Here is a 16,496-nt window from a genome sequence, read left to right as displayed (position 1 = left end):
GTCACTTCTGACATACGGAAGTGATGTCACTACCCCTGGGCTTATAAGGCAGCCAGTTTAACAGCTAGTTGTATTGGCTGACAGAGCATTACTGAACTTCCCATTGAAACCAGGTAAGAGGAGGTGGTGTGTTGTTTGACCATGGTTATTAGAACTGTTGTTAACTTTCTGCACTAAACCCATTTTGGTTGCAATTGCCATGAATGTCACAGATATACTGTTGATTGCTATTATTTGTTTAGAGCAACAATGTTTCAGCACAGATGTACTGTTATGACATTGATGTACTGATAATAATGCTACATTTTGCACATAGAGCCTTGCTAAGGTCAAATTGTTTACTTGTTTTAAGCAATCACACTCATTGTGGGAATTCAACAAAGGGCTATAAGCCCATACACCCCATGTTGTTAGTATAACAATACTGTGCTCTGCACTAATTTAATGAAAGGGCTAACAGCTTATTATACCTGAAGGTGTAACTAACCAATATTGCACTTAGATGAATGTGACTGACACTTACCCTCTCAATCGTATAGATCTAATTTGGTACAATTTACATTATTCACAGAAATTGAATCTTCTGCTCTGCTTCCTATGTGCGTTTTATCCATTTTTACAACGGACCAGTAGGTATGTAAATGTTCCCACCCACCCCACAGTTATATTGGTATGGGTATACTAATAATAGCCGCCATATACTTAGATGCCCATTATTTCAGATATTGCAGACTCAAACCGGACCAAACACTGAACTGGACCGGGTCAAACACTGAATTTTACTTGTTGGCAACTCTTTGCTATATGATGGTCCCATCCATATCTATTTAGAAAGTATTTTGAAGGTACTCATATTCGAGACTTACAAAGATTTTCGACACACCGTGGTTACCTTGACCCTTTAAGGGGATAATTCGGGTATGTGAAGTATAAAATTTCCTCTACCTCAAATGGTTTTGAGATATTGCTCATTATACATTTTTTCTATGACCATTAGGTAATAATCCCTCTGAAGAGAAGGCTTCTACAGCCCCCCACCTCAAAAGAAATTATACGTCAGTATATATGTTCAAAATTATCTTTTAGGTATGTCTATTATTTACACTACCTTTCCATGAACTTTTAAAGTATAAAACCTATACATATATATATATATAAAAAATGATTCTCTTCCTTCAGACATCTAAAATTGTCCCAGGGAGGGAGGTTACTACCACCCACGTAATATGGAAGAGTAACAAGCTGACAATAAGCATTATTTAATTATTTTTGGTACGTCCAACTTCCTCCAAACCTTCTTTATTTAATATACAAAAAATGATTTTTTGCACATCAAGTATAAAAACGTATAGAAATGATGTTGTACACATGGCTTTCCTACAGATTCCTGAAAGCTGCCCCACTGAGGGAGGTCATTACTATCTACGCAAAACTGAGGAAACACACACTGGTATAAGCGTTATAATATTACTGCGGTATGTTTAATACCCTCCTAATAACCCTCAAGTCCTTTTTTCCATCCAGTCCTCTCTTTATGCTATCTAGCACTCTACTTCGTCCATTTTTCTGTGCTCGTTTTCTTAAGTTACATATATATAAGCTTTTTAGTGACCAGACAGGTCCGCTGGTTCTTATTAATACCTTTTAAATGTATGTATAAAATGTGTATGTTTCTGTAAATATCAGTATTTAATATACCATTATTGTTATTTTTACCACCTGCAGTACTAAACCCCTGATGAAGTCTTTTTCAAGACGAAACGCGTCGGGTTACTTTTATTTCCGAAAAGGACACAATTTCCAGATGTGATTCTGAAAAATTACTTAATAAAAGGCACACTGGTTTTATAAATACTTGTACTGTTTTGTATTTTGACAATCTGTTGGTGGAATCTCCATTTGGTGGTTAAAAAGCGCTCTCTATATCTCTATCCTTCCTACAAACACAGTGGGGGAGTGTTTGTATGGGGACAATCATTGGAAGGAGATTCCAGGAAAGTTATTATAGAAAAGGTATAGGATCAAGGAACATGCACACTGAACATCAGTATCATACAAGTGTTCTAAAAACAGATGTTTCTAACAAGGAGCTATACTCCCAAAATTCCTGTCCCAGACATGTAACAGACGGTGCATTGCGGGTTGGGAAATCCGTGTACAGTATGCATACAGAGGGAGCCGCATTCCCCGCAGCAGCTCCAGCGCACCCTCCCCTCCCGCCGCCATCCATTGTGCTGCTAAGCTGCAGCCTGCGGCTGCTACCACACTGTGACAGCGGAAAACGCTGCAGCAGAGGCAGCCGCGCCCTCCACGGCTCCGGCCCGCAGATTGGAAGGCGGAGAGGGCGCGGAAACGGACGTATTGGAGGTGGGGACAGGATGGGGCGGCATCGTACGGACGTACCCCGGGGATGGGCAGCGGTGGCTGACGTCACACGGTCCAGGGGAAACTGACAGGGGGAGGAGCCGCAGCAAAGCACGGAGAGCAGAACCAAAACAACGAGACACGCCTGCTGCAAGACCCGCACACCCCGCCGCTCTCCACCGCACCCGCCGCAGGGCTCCGGCATGCAGCAGCGCAGGAGATAGACCCTACGCGAGCAGCGCCTGCTTTTGTGTTCCCGGCAAGGGCAGCATGCAGGGGAGCGGAGTACGCAGCTGAAGACTCCCTGGACGGATCTGACCTCTGCATGCGCAATGCCTAACGTGAAGAACAGCAAGGGGAAGAAGAACAAGCGCGCCAACAGCAGCGGGGATGAGCAGGATAATGGAGCAATGGCAGCCGCAGCCGCCGCCGCTGCAGGAGGCATGGCAGCAGCAACAGCAGCCGCCGCCACCGCCGCCACCACCACCACTCTGGGAGCCACAGCCGCCGCCCCCTGCTCTGCACTGCCCGTCGCATCTTCGGCTATAGCTCCGGTGGCGTCGGCCGTACCTCCCTGTGACAGCAATAGGAACGGTAAGAGCGGGGAGGGGGACACCGCACAGCAGCCCCCGCTCACCTGTCACTGCATTGTGTGTGTGTGTGTGTATAAATATATATGCTATGTGTAATAGCAGCAGAGGAGGTGTGGCAGTGGGGCACACGCTGGGCAGGGACACCACCATGTACGGAACAAGTGAGCAACGCCAGTAGCAGCAGCTGATGGCCCATGTTGCACAGTACTTCTGCCGGATTCCCCCCTATAATGCAGCACATGGGGTCATGCTGGGGACGATGCCCCTTTAACTGCTACTGTACAGGCCTATTCTAGCTTCAGGATTTAGCACCTGTCCATCAGCAGCCCCTCAGTGACAAGGGGGGAACATGCTGCCTGTGGTATGAGTTTTCTACATAATTATCTTAACAAAACATCTTGGTAGCTCTGTTTTGACCATTCCTAAATAATGAAAAATTATTCAAGCTGACAAATGAGTTTTTGCTTTGTTCTGCATTGGTATAAAAATTGCTAGTTTTGGGCTATGATTCAATCATCACTTTTGTTGATCATTAGATGGAGCTATCTATAATTAATATATATAATATTATTATAATATGTATATATTTTTTTTCACTTGATAAAATAATCTATAGAAAATATCTGGTGCCTAGTATAGACCAGTCAGCCAAAAGCAAAGCTTGTCATATTACAGTGCATACAGTACATGCCTGAAGTTCCTCCTCTCTATTTTTCTGTTGGGTTCTTGGAAACTGTCACTAAACTGCTTCTGTCTCTGAAATCACATAAATCATTCTCGAACTACTTGCAGCATTATTTACTAACTGTATGAACTAGAAAAAAAATACATGAAATATGTAAAAAAAGAAATAACCCACACACCCAGCTCAATAGCCCCCCCCCCCTCCCCAAACAAATCCTTTATAGTCCAGATTTCTATTTCAATTTTATAAATGGTAGATTGATTGTTTTACATGTGGAATTGTGAAACCAGCCACTAAAATCATGACTCCCGTTCGATTAACGCCCAAAACCGGATTGTGTTCTTCCCTTTAAGAAACCTTTCATCTCATAGCAAACCATTAAGGTGACCTCCATTACCCACAGGATTTTTGCACAAATCAAAAGTGTTTATTATTAATACTTTCACCGTTCCATGTGACCCAATTATAACCCATAGGGGTCAATCCAATTCTCAGCTATATACCATTGAGTCATTGCAGTAGCGTCCACACTTTAGGACAGCCGAGAATTGTTTAAAAGTGTTTGGGGCTCCACCATATTGCAATCTTGGATTGACCCCATAATAAAAAAAACAGAAGGTGTCAGCAATAAGTCTTGAACACTTTAAGATAACAGAAAATCCACTGATCTTAATACACAGTGGCCGTTCTATTTGCCGCTCAATTAAATGGCCAATATAATGATGCATCATTGGCCAGTGCGTACAAGCGATATATCCAGTCGGCTGTGCAACTCATCCGGTGCCTGATATATCTAAAGATGCAGGCAATCCGTCGACTGCCAGGAGCCGCCGGTGATTGACAGCTCAGTTGTGACAGCTGTCGGCAATGCTGTAATGTCAGTCCCGACGAATCGGGCAGCGTGTATGGAGAACACGGTCTATTGATCTGCAGATATATCTATTAGTGTGTACCCAGCTATAGTTGCATATATGCATATTTTGCAAAGACATGGTTACGCCTCTCGACTGCGCCAAGGCTTCTTTTGATACTAGAGGGTACTTTTTGGTGTGCTGGAGGAACTCCTTTTGGTACTTGTTTCCTAGCACGGCCACAATCGTAACTAATCGTGTCCCTTAATTAAGGGACACGATTAGCCCGATGGACCCGATTTCTTTTGAAATCAGGTCCATTTTGCCGGCTAGGAAACAAAAATCGGGGGCATCGCGTCGGTCGGGACCATTAACATTGGTCCCGACGCGACCGACGCGATGCCCCCGATATTTGCATTGACTTCAATGTTAAAAAAAATTTTAACATTGAAATCTTGTCGGGAACTGTAAAATATCGGGGGCATCGCGTCGGTCGGGACCATTAACATTGGTCCCGACGCGATGCACCCGATTTTTACATAGGATTCAATGTTAAAAAAATTTTTAACATTGAAATGGTGTAAAAATGTTAAAAAATGTGAAATGGGTCAATATGACCCATTTCACATTAAAAATGTCCCCGTCGTCGCCCCACGATAGACGGCAACCCGAAGCGTGGCGAGCGCAGCGAGCCCGCGAGGGGCGGCGGTACGCGTCCTCCGACCTTTTCATGCCCTACTATCCACTAGGGCGTGGAGTGAGAATAGAATAGTGTGGCGAGCGCAGCGAGGCGAGCCCCGCGAGGGGACGCGGATACCTTCACAGGTAAACGCGTCCCTTCGCGGGCTTCACAGGTGTCCGTGGCGACGCCGACACCTGTGAAGCCCGCGAAGGGACGCGATTACCTGTGAAGGTATCCGCGTCCCCTCGTGGGGCTCGCTGCGCTCGCCACGCTTCGGGCTCGGTGGCTCGCTGCGCTCGCCACACTATTCTATTCTCACTCCACGCCCTAGTGGATAGTAGGGCATGAAAAGGTCGGAGGACGCGTACCGCCGCCCCTCGCGGGCTCGCTGCGCTCGCCACGCTTCGGGTTGCCGTCTATCGTGGGGCGCTGTGTACGCGCTTCAATTTGGGGGGGTTTGGAATTTTTTTCATTCAATCCAATGTAAAATTGGGTCCCAGGGACCCAATTTACATTGGATTTAATGAAAAAATCGGGTCAAAAATCGGTCGGATCGGTCGATCGCATCGCATGCGACCAAATCGCATGCGATGCGATCGACCGATTTTTTTCAGCACGACCACCCCGATCTTAATCGGTGTGGCCGTGCTAGGAAACAAGTACCCTCCTTTTTTTTTTTCCAGAAAAAACACCCCCCTTTTATGAACCTGGGATATATTACGGTACTTATGTAGTATCTGGGCTGCCGATTTCTAAATCGGGTACATCGCATCGCATCGGATGCGATGCGATGACCCGATTTTTCCATAGGAATCAATGTTAAAATGGACTGAGTCCATTTTAACATGGAATTCAATGGGAAAAAGGGGTCCTTTTCATACCCCTACTATCCAAGTGGGCATGGAGTTGGATATAAACCTGTGGCGAGCGTAGCGAGCCACCGAGCCTGAAGCGTGGCGAGCGGACACAGAATACCGTCCCCTCGCGGGGCTCGCTTCGCTCGCCACGCTTCGGGCTCGGTGGCTCGCTACGCTCGCCACAGGTTTATATCCAACTCCATGCCCACTTGGATAGTAGGGGTGTGAAAAGGACCCCTTTTTCCCATTGAATTCCATGTTAAAATGGACTCAGTCCATTTTAACATTGATTCCTATGGAAAAATCGGGTCATCGCATCCGATGGTCGCATGCGATGCGATATCGCATCGCATCTGATTGTATGCCTTAACTTAAGGCATACAATCAAAAAATCGGCAGCCCAGATACTACATAAGTACCTATATTACTAAATTAATTGAGCAGCTATTTTATAATGCACTTCAGTGACCGAGACAACCCAAATTTCTTGTAAATGTTGCATGCGCAATACTGTCCGAGGTTTTGTTAGTATGGAATTAGGGGGCAGATGTATTTACCCCATTGCAGTCCAATTTTTTTATTTTTTGCAGTTCAGTCTGGTGTGCGCGTGCGTGTATGTATGTGTCTATATAATAATTTTTTTTTTTTTAAATGGTCTACATTGAATGTTGAACAATGTTAATTTTCCTATTTTGAAGTGGCTCACCAATGGATCTGCAGCTAGCGCTAGGGCTGTTGAGCCTAACTAGACATTGGACCTGAAAGAGTTAAGCCTAGGGAAGTAATAAAGTAGGAGGTGATAATTCAGCAGCCAGACAGCCCCCAAGTGTCATTTTTTTTAAACCAGCGACTTGAAGGGGCTGATTTGCGGCTGTGTTATCACCTTCCCCTTTTCCCTTCCCCAGACTTAATATATCTGCCCCTATGAGAGAAATGCATCACGAGCAAAACTCAGAGGAAGGGCATACACTTCATGATTATAATACAAAGGGCCATATGTGTCAACACTTGTAGAGAGAGAAAATATAGTTTTCCCACTAGGCTGTTTTAGCGGGGTGCTGCACCCTGCCCGATTTTTAAAGGGAAAAATGCGCTCTGCCCCTCTAGCAGTGCTAAAATAGCCTGCTGCCTGTCCCTGCCAGTGTGCATGGGGAAGCCCAGCACCGCCAGAGATGGCGATGGTCGGCGCTTCTCCGGCAGCGCAGCGTCTTCGGTTGGGCCAGACCCGTCCACTTTCATGAGGGTGGCGGCCGAGCCCGCCCCCTTTATTGATGGCGGCAGCCAGGCCTGCCCTTTGTTGTGCCGTCGGCTGGGCCAGGCCCGCCCACTTTCATGATGGTGGCGGCCGGGCCCACCCCCTTTATTGATGGCGGCGGCCAGGCCTGCCCACAACAGTGACATCGGCAGGCCTGGTCAGCCCCCTTATGCTGCCCCCTGCAGAAGCATCCTGCCATTTCCTGGAAGGAACACTAAAATACACACAATCAACTCTTAACTGATATGTTACAATCGGTGTCTGAAATACTACAGAAGCTGATTGGTAGGTATTTTCTCATTCCAACACCTAATAAATATGTGGTACCCCACTCTAGGTATCCCCGTGTCCCCCGGAGGAGTTTAAAAATTGCAGCCAATGCTGCCTGCGGAACCCCTTTCCATGTGATCAGGGCTGTGAAGGGTAATCCAGACCCGGCCAGCACTAGGACCCTGCTGGCTGTCCCTACCTGGATCCTACAGGAGAAGCCTGGCCCGTGCGGATTGGCTGTCAGGCAGCACGAAGGACTCCAGTGGAGTGGCAGTGTGAGGAGAGAGGACGAAGCTGGAAGTCTGGCACGTGCTAGGAGGAGAAGTTGGCAGCGTGCGGCATATCAGCGGGGAAGTGCGTAGACTTACAAGGAGAGACTGCCCAGAGAGGAGAGCCGCTGACATCCTCACCACACCGCCGAATCCCTGCAGCAGCCCCAGTGATGATTGAGAGCCGAGTAGCGTCACGGGCGCGCCAGAAGACGACGCTCACCTGAAGTAGCCAGCCGGGACACGCGTCAGCAAGGGGGCGGGCCCCGGGCGCAGGAGAGGCGGCATTGATGGAACCACCGAGCAGATGCGCTGACCCCGTCGACCCCAGCTGATTCCAGAGGCAGGAGGCAGGAGCCAGTCCACCAGAGGAGCCGGGAGAATCACTACCGGCAGCAGAAAGGTCAGGTACATCCCGGATGGCCGGCAGCACAAGGGGCATATCAGTTACCTCATGCACTCCATAACCAGCTGCCCCACCGAGACCGCCCTCACCGACCGCTCCGGGCGTAAGATAGAAAGTGCCTCATCTCCCCAGACCCTTCACCCTTGTGTAGGGGGTGGGTGACCATTTTGGGAATCATCGCTACACCCAGCTGCAGTAATCTCCAACCCCTTGTTGAAGGACAGTATAGAGCCCGGAACTGAGGAGCATCTGTTAGGCTCCCACTGTTAAGGCCAGTCTTTTATCCTGGCTAACCCCTGCAGGCTGGTCAAAGTACCAAACAGGAGGTTACCCTAAAAGTGGGAACTTTCCTGTCCCTCTAACTCGAGGACTGTTTGCCAATCCTTTTCTGTGGATTATAAATTGGTTTGCACACTATTGTAGGGACTTAATATGTTTGAGGACCTGTCATCGTGGGACAGTTTCTTTGAGCCAGTGACTGTTATCTGGGACAGTGTATGTTGATTTGTTGCTAACTCACAATAGGTTTATTGAATGGTTTAGATTGACTGCAGAGTCAGAGATTGGAGCTAAATAAATACAGGTTACGGAGCGCTGCCTGATCCCTTTTAATTAGTCGCCTTATATGTATGGTTATAGCACTTTAGGGAAATGATGTTCTTTCTCTGCAAATGTTCTTTCTTCCTTGTAGTATTTGTTCTTCATATCGGTTATAACCGCTAAAGCCAATTCAATTGAGAATGTTGAAAGTGATTATTGTTTTATTGAATGCATTACCGTGACTCAATATCTGAAGAATCAGCCGAGTCCCCACGGAGGCGGGGAAACGCGTCATTGAGCTAATTCTTAACCTTTTCTATCTCTCCGGAGTACAGGAGGTCTTACCCTTGATACCTGCCTACAGCTGACTGCTCCTGAGACCGGGTCACCTACACACAGCTGATTGCTCCCGGCACTACAGGGAGCCCCATTGGCAAAAGCCCGGGCTCTCAAAGAACATTGCTGAATACAGCCACAAACAGCATAACAGCTGCTGCCGAAGAAGCAGGTACAGGGAGGACGCTCCCATAGTAATTCAACTATTCATTTTTATTGTCATTTTTATTTTTTCCCTATCTTTTAAAATCAACACTAAAAGTTTTTTCTTAAACTCTATGTCTGGCCAGACTAAGTCTAGAAGACTCTACAAATAGAGAAGTCTCTGCAAATGATCAATTACACAGAGATCAATAGTCCATTGCATTACAAATATGGGACCTTGATACCTCTATCAAGAAAGGTTAGACATTGAGGAGTTTTTAGATGCATGGTTTTTATATTCAATGTTAATTGTTTACATTTATTATTGTGTATTATCACTGGCCAGTGAGTTAAAGTGTAATAAATAAATATATTTTTTAATTTTATCGATATATGGTTCTGAGCGCGGTTTACGTATATTGTTTTTCTGCTTCTTTGTACCCTGGGGAAATTGGCATTTCCCATAACATACGCTGCTTAAACCTGCTGTGGAGTTTAAAACTAGGAGCAAATATACGCAGCAGTGTATACGGTTCATACCAAAAAATATTTTTTTTTAAAGTCAGTGTGTTTGAGTTTTAGCGCGGATATACAACCTTTTTGTTTGTGCATTACCGTGACTGCCTGCCAAGAATTTGTCATTTTATTTATAAGCACCTATTAAAATATTGCAGCGACCAATCTGTGTGTCGTTTTAATAAATCCTTGTCGCTGCTACTAGTGGTAGTTTTCCTTTTGTGGGTCCTCCCTGGGGTATACCATTCCCTGCCGCAGGCTCTTCCAAAGAGGCCGTGAAGAGTACTGAAGCTGCTGAAGTCGTTAGATCCAGAGCCAGGTACGACATCGCACTACACCGTCACTGTTACAACTATGCCCCTTAATGATAATTGTCACCAACCTAACATGAAAAGTATAGGTGGCCATACATTAGGGCAGTAGTAGCCAACTCCAGTCCTCGAGAGCTACCAACAGTTCACATTTTCCAGACAACCTAGCTGCTGCACAGGTGCACTCATTACTTACACATTTTAAAAGATCCACAGGTTGAGCTAATTTCTTCACTTGTGATTCTGTGAGGAGATCTGGAAAACATTAACTGTTGGTAGCTCTCGAGGACTGGAGTTGGCTACCCCAGCATTAGGGCATCTTCTCTCAGGGGAGAATTCACCCGCGGTCCCCTCTTGAGTCGCCCTGGAGGTTCAGTCATTTTGCATATGTGTCATATGCAATCCCAGCTAAGCCTGCTTGGCTTGGCTGTGGAGGTGACTGATCATACCAGCAGCCTGTGCAATCGCATGAAAAGTGACCAAATCGCATGTGATTTGTATGGGCACCTTTTAAAAAGAGCCTTGTTTGGATGCAGGTTTTCCTTAAGATGGCAGGGTCAATGTTTATGGAACTGCATGTTTACCTTCCCCTATTGTGCTTTCTTTCTTTCTTGATGACCAGAGCACCTGGTTGACCAATAGATTTGAGTAGCACGCATACGCTCTATATGAAATTGTGTATATATCCACTGTATCTGAAACCATTGATATGTATTTGTTGCTTTTGTGGAACAACAACTGAGACCGGGTTTTCCAGGGACTTTCTTGTGGAAACTGTATTTACTAATTAATTCCAAAGGATGTTTCATTAATGCAACAATGCTTACAGATGGCGGGGAGTTGTGACGCATTTGTCTTATGAAATTACTTGGTACTAATACTTTTATTTTTTTCATCTACAACATGAAGGTAGGGATGCCAATCCCTGGTAATTTTTTCAATCCCGGGATTGAAAACTGCTCAATTCCAGGATCCTGGGATTGGCATACCTACAAAAAAAAAAACATGCCCCTTCGCCCCCCACCAGCCGCCCTGCAGATTTACTTACTTGGTGGGTGGCCGGGAGTGGTGCAGAGAGCAGCAGTGCTTGGAGTCCAGTGCCTTTAGACTAATGGCGGCGTCAGCAGCATCAGTACAGCAAGAGGTACGGCCGGGAGCAAGGAAGCGGAGATGTGACAGCGCAGCGTGATAGTCATAGGTCACACTGAGCAGGCCGCATACCGGGGTCGGGTACATCTGGGCAGCGTCTGAGCAGGTGCTCAGATGCTGCCCAGCATTAGACTGTGCATGTGCAGTCTAATCCTGAAATCCCGGGATGATTGAAAGCCCGGACATTTTAGGTCCGGATCCTGCCGGTCCCGTGATTTGCCACCCTACCTGTAGGTCACATGTTTACAGCTCCTATGTTATGGATACGATTCAATTAGCTGTAATAATTAACTGTGGGCTAATTGAGTTTCAATGGCTATTCAATTACAGCCCACAGCAGGATGCAGTAAACTCAGAGGGAGGATTGTAGAAGCAGGGTTCTGGTTGGTGGCTTGTAAAATGGTATTTATGTCTGTTGGTTTTTGGTATAAATTATTTTTCAGCTTGTTGTTCACAAGAGATTAATGAATATCCAAGTACTATATAGACACATAAGTAATTTTGAAATTTTAATTTGATTGCTTGATGGATATCTCGGCATATCAGAAAGAGGTCATCTACAGTATGTACCACTTTTCACCTGATTCCCATCGAATTGGGTGAAAAAGTGGCCAAATTGAATGTGTTTAACATCCCATCCAATGTTTGGTCCTGTAAACATAGATCAGAATTCTAGGTTGGACCTGCTGCACTTCTGACCTCTGACTTGGCCACCCTCCCAGGAGTGTGATCAATTGTGATATGTCACATGCAAAGTATCACATGCGTTCCTGCCTCCCAGGAAGGTCTCGGGAGGCTCAAAGGAAACTGTATAATAAACTGTAAATAAAGGGGATCGGATGACAATGCACTGCTGCAAGAAATCGCAGAAGTAAATGCCCACTATTACTCTCCATAGTGAGATCAGTAAAGGAAATGTTTATTTTATTTACAGTTTCGTATATAGTGCAGCAGATTCCGTTGCGCTTTACGTTAAACATGTAGGAGTTGGCAAAAGCTGGGTGTTATGTAACCTATATCGCCACCTTTGGGTGGCGATACCCTATAGAAGCCTATGGGCTTCTTTTAGCCACCCGCTACCTCCGCCGACCCCCCCCCCCCCCCCCCTTCCCTCCTCCAGCTTACCGTGCTGCAGGTCCCACTGAACCCGGAAGGTAAACCCCCTCCTCCCTCTAGCCAGGCAGCCGGACGTCCTTCCGGCTGCAGGGGGAGGCGCCGGGGACAGCCACGCTAAGCTGTCCCGGCATGAAGGGAGAAGGAGGTGGCAGGGAGGTGACGGAGACGCCCGCACACCACATTTCAGATATTGTGGGGGGCCTCTGTCATCGCTCCGCGATGCCAGCCGCATATGTTAGTACATATGCGCTGGCATCGCGGTGAAGGGCGGTGATGTATATTAATACATCCCGCCCTTAATCCCTGATGATGCTGCCCCAGCCCAGACTCTGGCAACATGTCTCTCAATGGTAGTTCTCTCACAGCCTGCCTAACGGCCCAGGCATTTTATATCTGCCGCTGTTAACCAAATTTTCTTTCTGATCTTGTGACTCCCTGCACGAGCATTGCTATCAATAAAGATATATTATTTATGTAATATATATCATGGGTTAGCAAACTACAACCGCCCCGTGTAAACTAAGTGGTGGACACATGCTCGTGAAGGTATAATACGGGTAGGGGGGCACTGAGTGTTAGAAGCATTGCGGAATGATGTTATAAAGTTCCCTACATCCACACATTGTGTCTTTGTCATTAATGCATGAAAGAAGGTCCTTTCAAGAAAGGCCCTGGAAGACCCTCAAAATGGGTTCAAAACTAGCCAGCTCAGTCCAGATCTAAATGCAGGATGAATTACAGCGATGAGTGCTTTCTAGCGCAATTACCTCTTTCAGTGTCAGTTGGTCACTGTACTTAAGACTGTAATGGCAAAACATCCCACCTGCTGGTGACCGAACATCAGTGTGTATGTGATCCATGCCACATAGATTGAAGAATATTAGTTTTATTATATGTAGAGGTTATTTTTCTTTTCTTATTTTTATAGCTTTTTTCCCCCCCTGATTTTAGGTTATCGATTTTGACATAACATGAGAGGATGGATGGTTAAAATTAGAGATGAGCGGTTCGGATTCCACGGAATCCGAACATAGCCGGCCTGAGTGCCCGCGAGACGCGCTTGCGAGTTTCCGGCTTTGTTCGGAAACCCGAGCACGGCCGAACGCTGGAAGCTGACGATGGATTCTCGCAAGACGCCGAGTCTATAAAAGCTTGGTGTCTCGAGAATTCGGCGCAATTTTACAGTCACTCTTCCTGCTGCGCACAGCTCTGCGTGCACTGGGGTGTTTTAAACTTTAACTGAGGTGTTTTGTGCAAACTGCAGAGTCAGAGAAAGGGGTGTTGTGTGCAGTGCATGCAGAGTCAGACTGCAGAGGGGTTTGGCAATGGGGTGTTTAACTTGAACTTGTCATCATTAATAACTCATTAGTCATTAGTGTGCAGAGGGGTTTTGTGCAGTGCAGAGTAGACAGGGGTGTTGTGTGCAGTGCATGCAGACTGCAGAGGGGTTTGGCACTGGGGTTTTTAACTTAAACTTGTACTTGTTGTCATCAATCACTCAGTCATCATTACATTAGTGTGCAGACTCAGAGGAGTGCTGGGCAGTGCAGACAGAGGGGTGTTGTGAACTTGTGCAGTGCAGACTATACACCATATATACTGTCAGAAGAAACAGAACAAGTTCAGTGTGTAATTGATCTGCATCCACGGTCCACACAGTGTTATCCAAGGGCCATCCATAAAAAAGAAATACAATATAAAAATACATTTTGCTGTTCTTTATTTTTTTGCTGTATACTGCACCCCAATAATATACACCACAAGTTGCATGTGTGATTGTTCTGCGTCCAAGCAGCGTTGTCCAAGCTGCGCAATAAAAAAAAAGTAATCAATTTTTCTCGTCTTTATTCATTATTTGTATGTAAAGCACCCATAGTATATACTGTCAGAAGGATGGGTGTGTGATTTGTTCTGCGTCCAAGCAGCGTTGTCCAAGCTGCGCATTAAAAACAAATTTAAAAAATCCTAATCAATTTTTCTTGTCTTTATTCATTTTTTGTGTGTACTGCACCCATAGTATACAGTCAGAAGCCACTTTGTGTGGCTTAGCATAGTTATCCATATTATCCTCGGTGGTTGGCGGTCAAAATTGTCTGGAAACTGCTGGAAATTAATGTTATTGAGGCTAATATTATTATAGGGACAAAAAAAAAAAAATCAAAAATTGCGTGATTTGGTAATTTTTTTTTTTGACCATTTTTCAAATAAATCCAAAACTTTTCACCGCCGCTCGACAAATCCAAATCTTCGGTCCTGGTGCTCATCCCTAATTAAAATGAGCAGACTTTATTAAGCTCTTGTAAATAAGCCAAGACTAAAATGAATTGTTGAATGCAATGCAAGTTCTGGAGTTATCACCTAGGGGGGTCTGTTGAGCTTGCTATTTGTTCAAGTGTTTATTTTCTCAATGTGAATTATGTATTTTCCAAGCTCGTGTACTCATTGTGATCTTTTCACGAGTTTCGAGGCGAGCTCGCTGGTTTTTGCGTTTCGTTTTGCTCGATTGTCGAGTACCTAGTCGACCGGTGAGAATTTTTTCCGGTGATTTGGGTCCGCATATTCAATGCGGGTTGCAGAACAAGCGGTCGACATGTTTGAAGGCATTTTTCTCCCTTTCTTAAGTCGCCATCTTTCTTTGTCAGGACAATGTAATTTTTCCAGTTTAACATGTTTTAAATGTGTGAAAATACAGTAATGTTCCATATTTTATATATTTGATCTTATCTTGGGAAATTGTCTGGGCCAAGAATACTGCTATTGCTACCTTTATTGCCCCACCCCTAGAAAAATCACAAGACATCACATGTATCAGTGGGAGCAGGGTGGGTCCACACACTTCAAGCATATATTTAATACACGTCGCAATCTGGTAACAGTAAAGCATATATTTTCAAGACTGGTGTAGTTCTCATGGCCCCTTTGCCTCTGTGGAACTACTGCAACCAGCATGCCCTGCCACAGAATCTATTAATGCTGGTTGCAGTAGTTCCACAGAGGCAGATGGGCCATGAGAACGACACCAGTGATATATATATATATATATATATATATATATATATATATATATATATATATATATATATACTATTTAATAAGTAGTTTAATATACATAAGGGTCATGTACAAAAGAACAATATGATTCTAGAAGCCAAAGATAATGGGATTTAAAACCTATGTGGCAATATACAAGTATCTCGGTACTTATGTATTATCTGGGCTCCCATGTTAAATGCACCCCATTTTTTCATACCTCTACTATCCAACTACGCATGGAGTTGATTTTATATAGTGTGGCGAGCGCAGCGAGCCACCGTGCCCGAAGCGTGGCGAGCGGTCGCGGTCTCTTAAGAAAAACGGGAGCCCAGATATTACATAAGTACCAGTATCTCATATAATATGAGTGCATAAAAGGGGTAATGTGAACACAATCTAGCATGAGAGAGAGGTATTAATATACATCGCCACCCCTTGCGATGCCAGCACAACATATGTATTAACATATGCGGCTGGCATCGCGGTGCTGTGGCTCCCCGCGATACCTGTAATGTGGTTTGCGGGGGGGGGCTCCGTCACCTCCTGTGCTCTGCGGCGTCCCCGGCAGCACGGAGGACACACAGTAGTAGGACATTTTATTCTGAATCCAATCCACTCATCCCTTGCACACAAGCTAACACAGATTTAGGGCAAGATGGATCAAATTTAAAAAAGTGGAGCCAATCAGCTCCTACCTGTCATTTTTCAAACTCCGCCTTTAACATGAGAGGTAGGAGCTGAATAGCTGATTGTTTATCACTCTTAATTTCATCACTTTTTGAAGCTTGATACATTTGGCCCTAAATAACAGATGTAAGCGCGAGAGAGCACATATTTTAAAATGTTAATGTTTCACTATAGGTCATGAGTTTTCACATATATTTCACGTGCTTTATGATTATTTTAATTTATCTTTAATAAATGTTCTGCTTTTACCACCAGTGTGGTCTTACCTGGTTCACAGAAATGTCTATTTAAGAACTTCATATTGGTTCTACAGAGTGCCCCTTTTTATAGGAATATTTTTTTCTTCCATTTCTGTAGACTACTATTATTATTTTCCGGGATGCACCTCCCCTTATTATGTAAATTTACATCCATAGGGGAATATTTCCATTA

The 16,496-nt window shown here is 45.1% G+C and overlaps 1 protein-coding gene across 1 annotated transcript in view; it reads left to right on the top strand.

Moving 5' to 3' along the window:
* Positions 1-2,320: 2,320 nt before the first annotated feature.
* The window catches only part of HECA (HECA ribonucleoprotein granule regulator), a 39,842-nt gene continuing 25,666 nt past the window's right edge, over positions 2,321-16,496 (top strand). Inside the window, exon 1 of the mRNA XM_083176582.1 lies at positions 2,321-2,958. Coding sequence (XP_083032708.1) covers positions 2,697-2,958 — 262 coding nt within the window. The 5' untranslated portion in view covers positions 2,321-2,696. The remainder of the gene's footprint in view (positions 2,959-16,496) is intronic.

Source organism: Crinia signifera, chromosome 3 (assembly GCF_055691185.1).
Source record: "Crinia signifera chromosome 3, ASM5569118v1, whole genome shotgun sequence".
NCBI lineage: Eukaryota > Metazoa > Chordata > Amphibia > Anura > Myobatrachidae > Crinia > Crinia signifera.
This window is presented reverse-complemented; position numbering and strand designations above follow the sequence as displayed.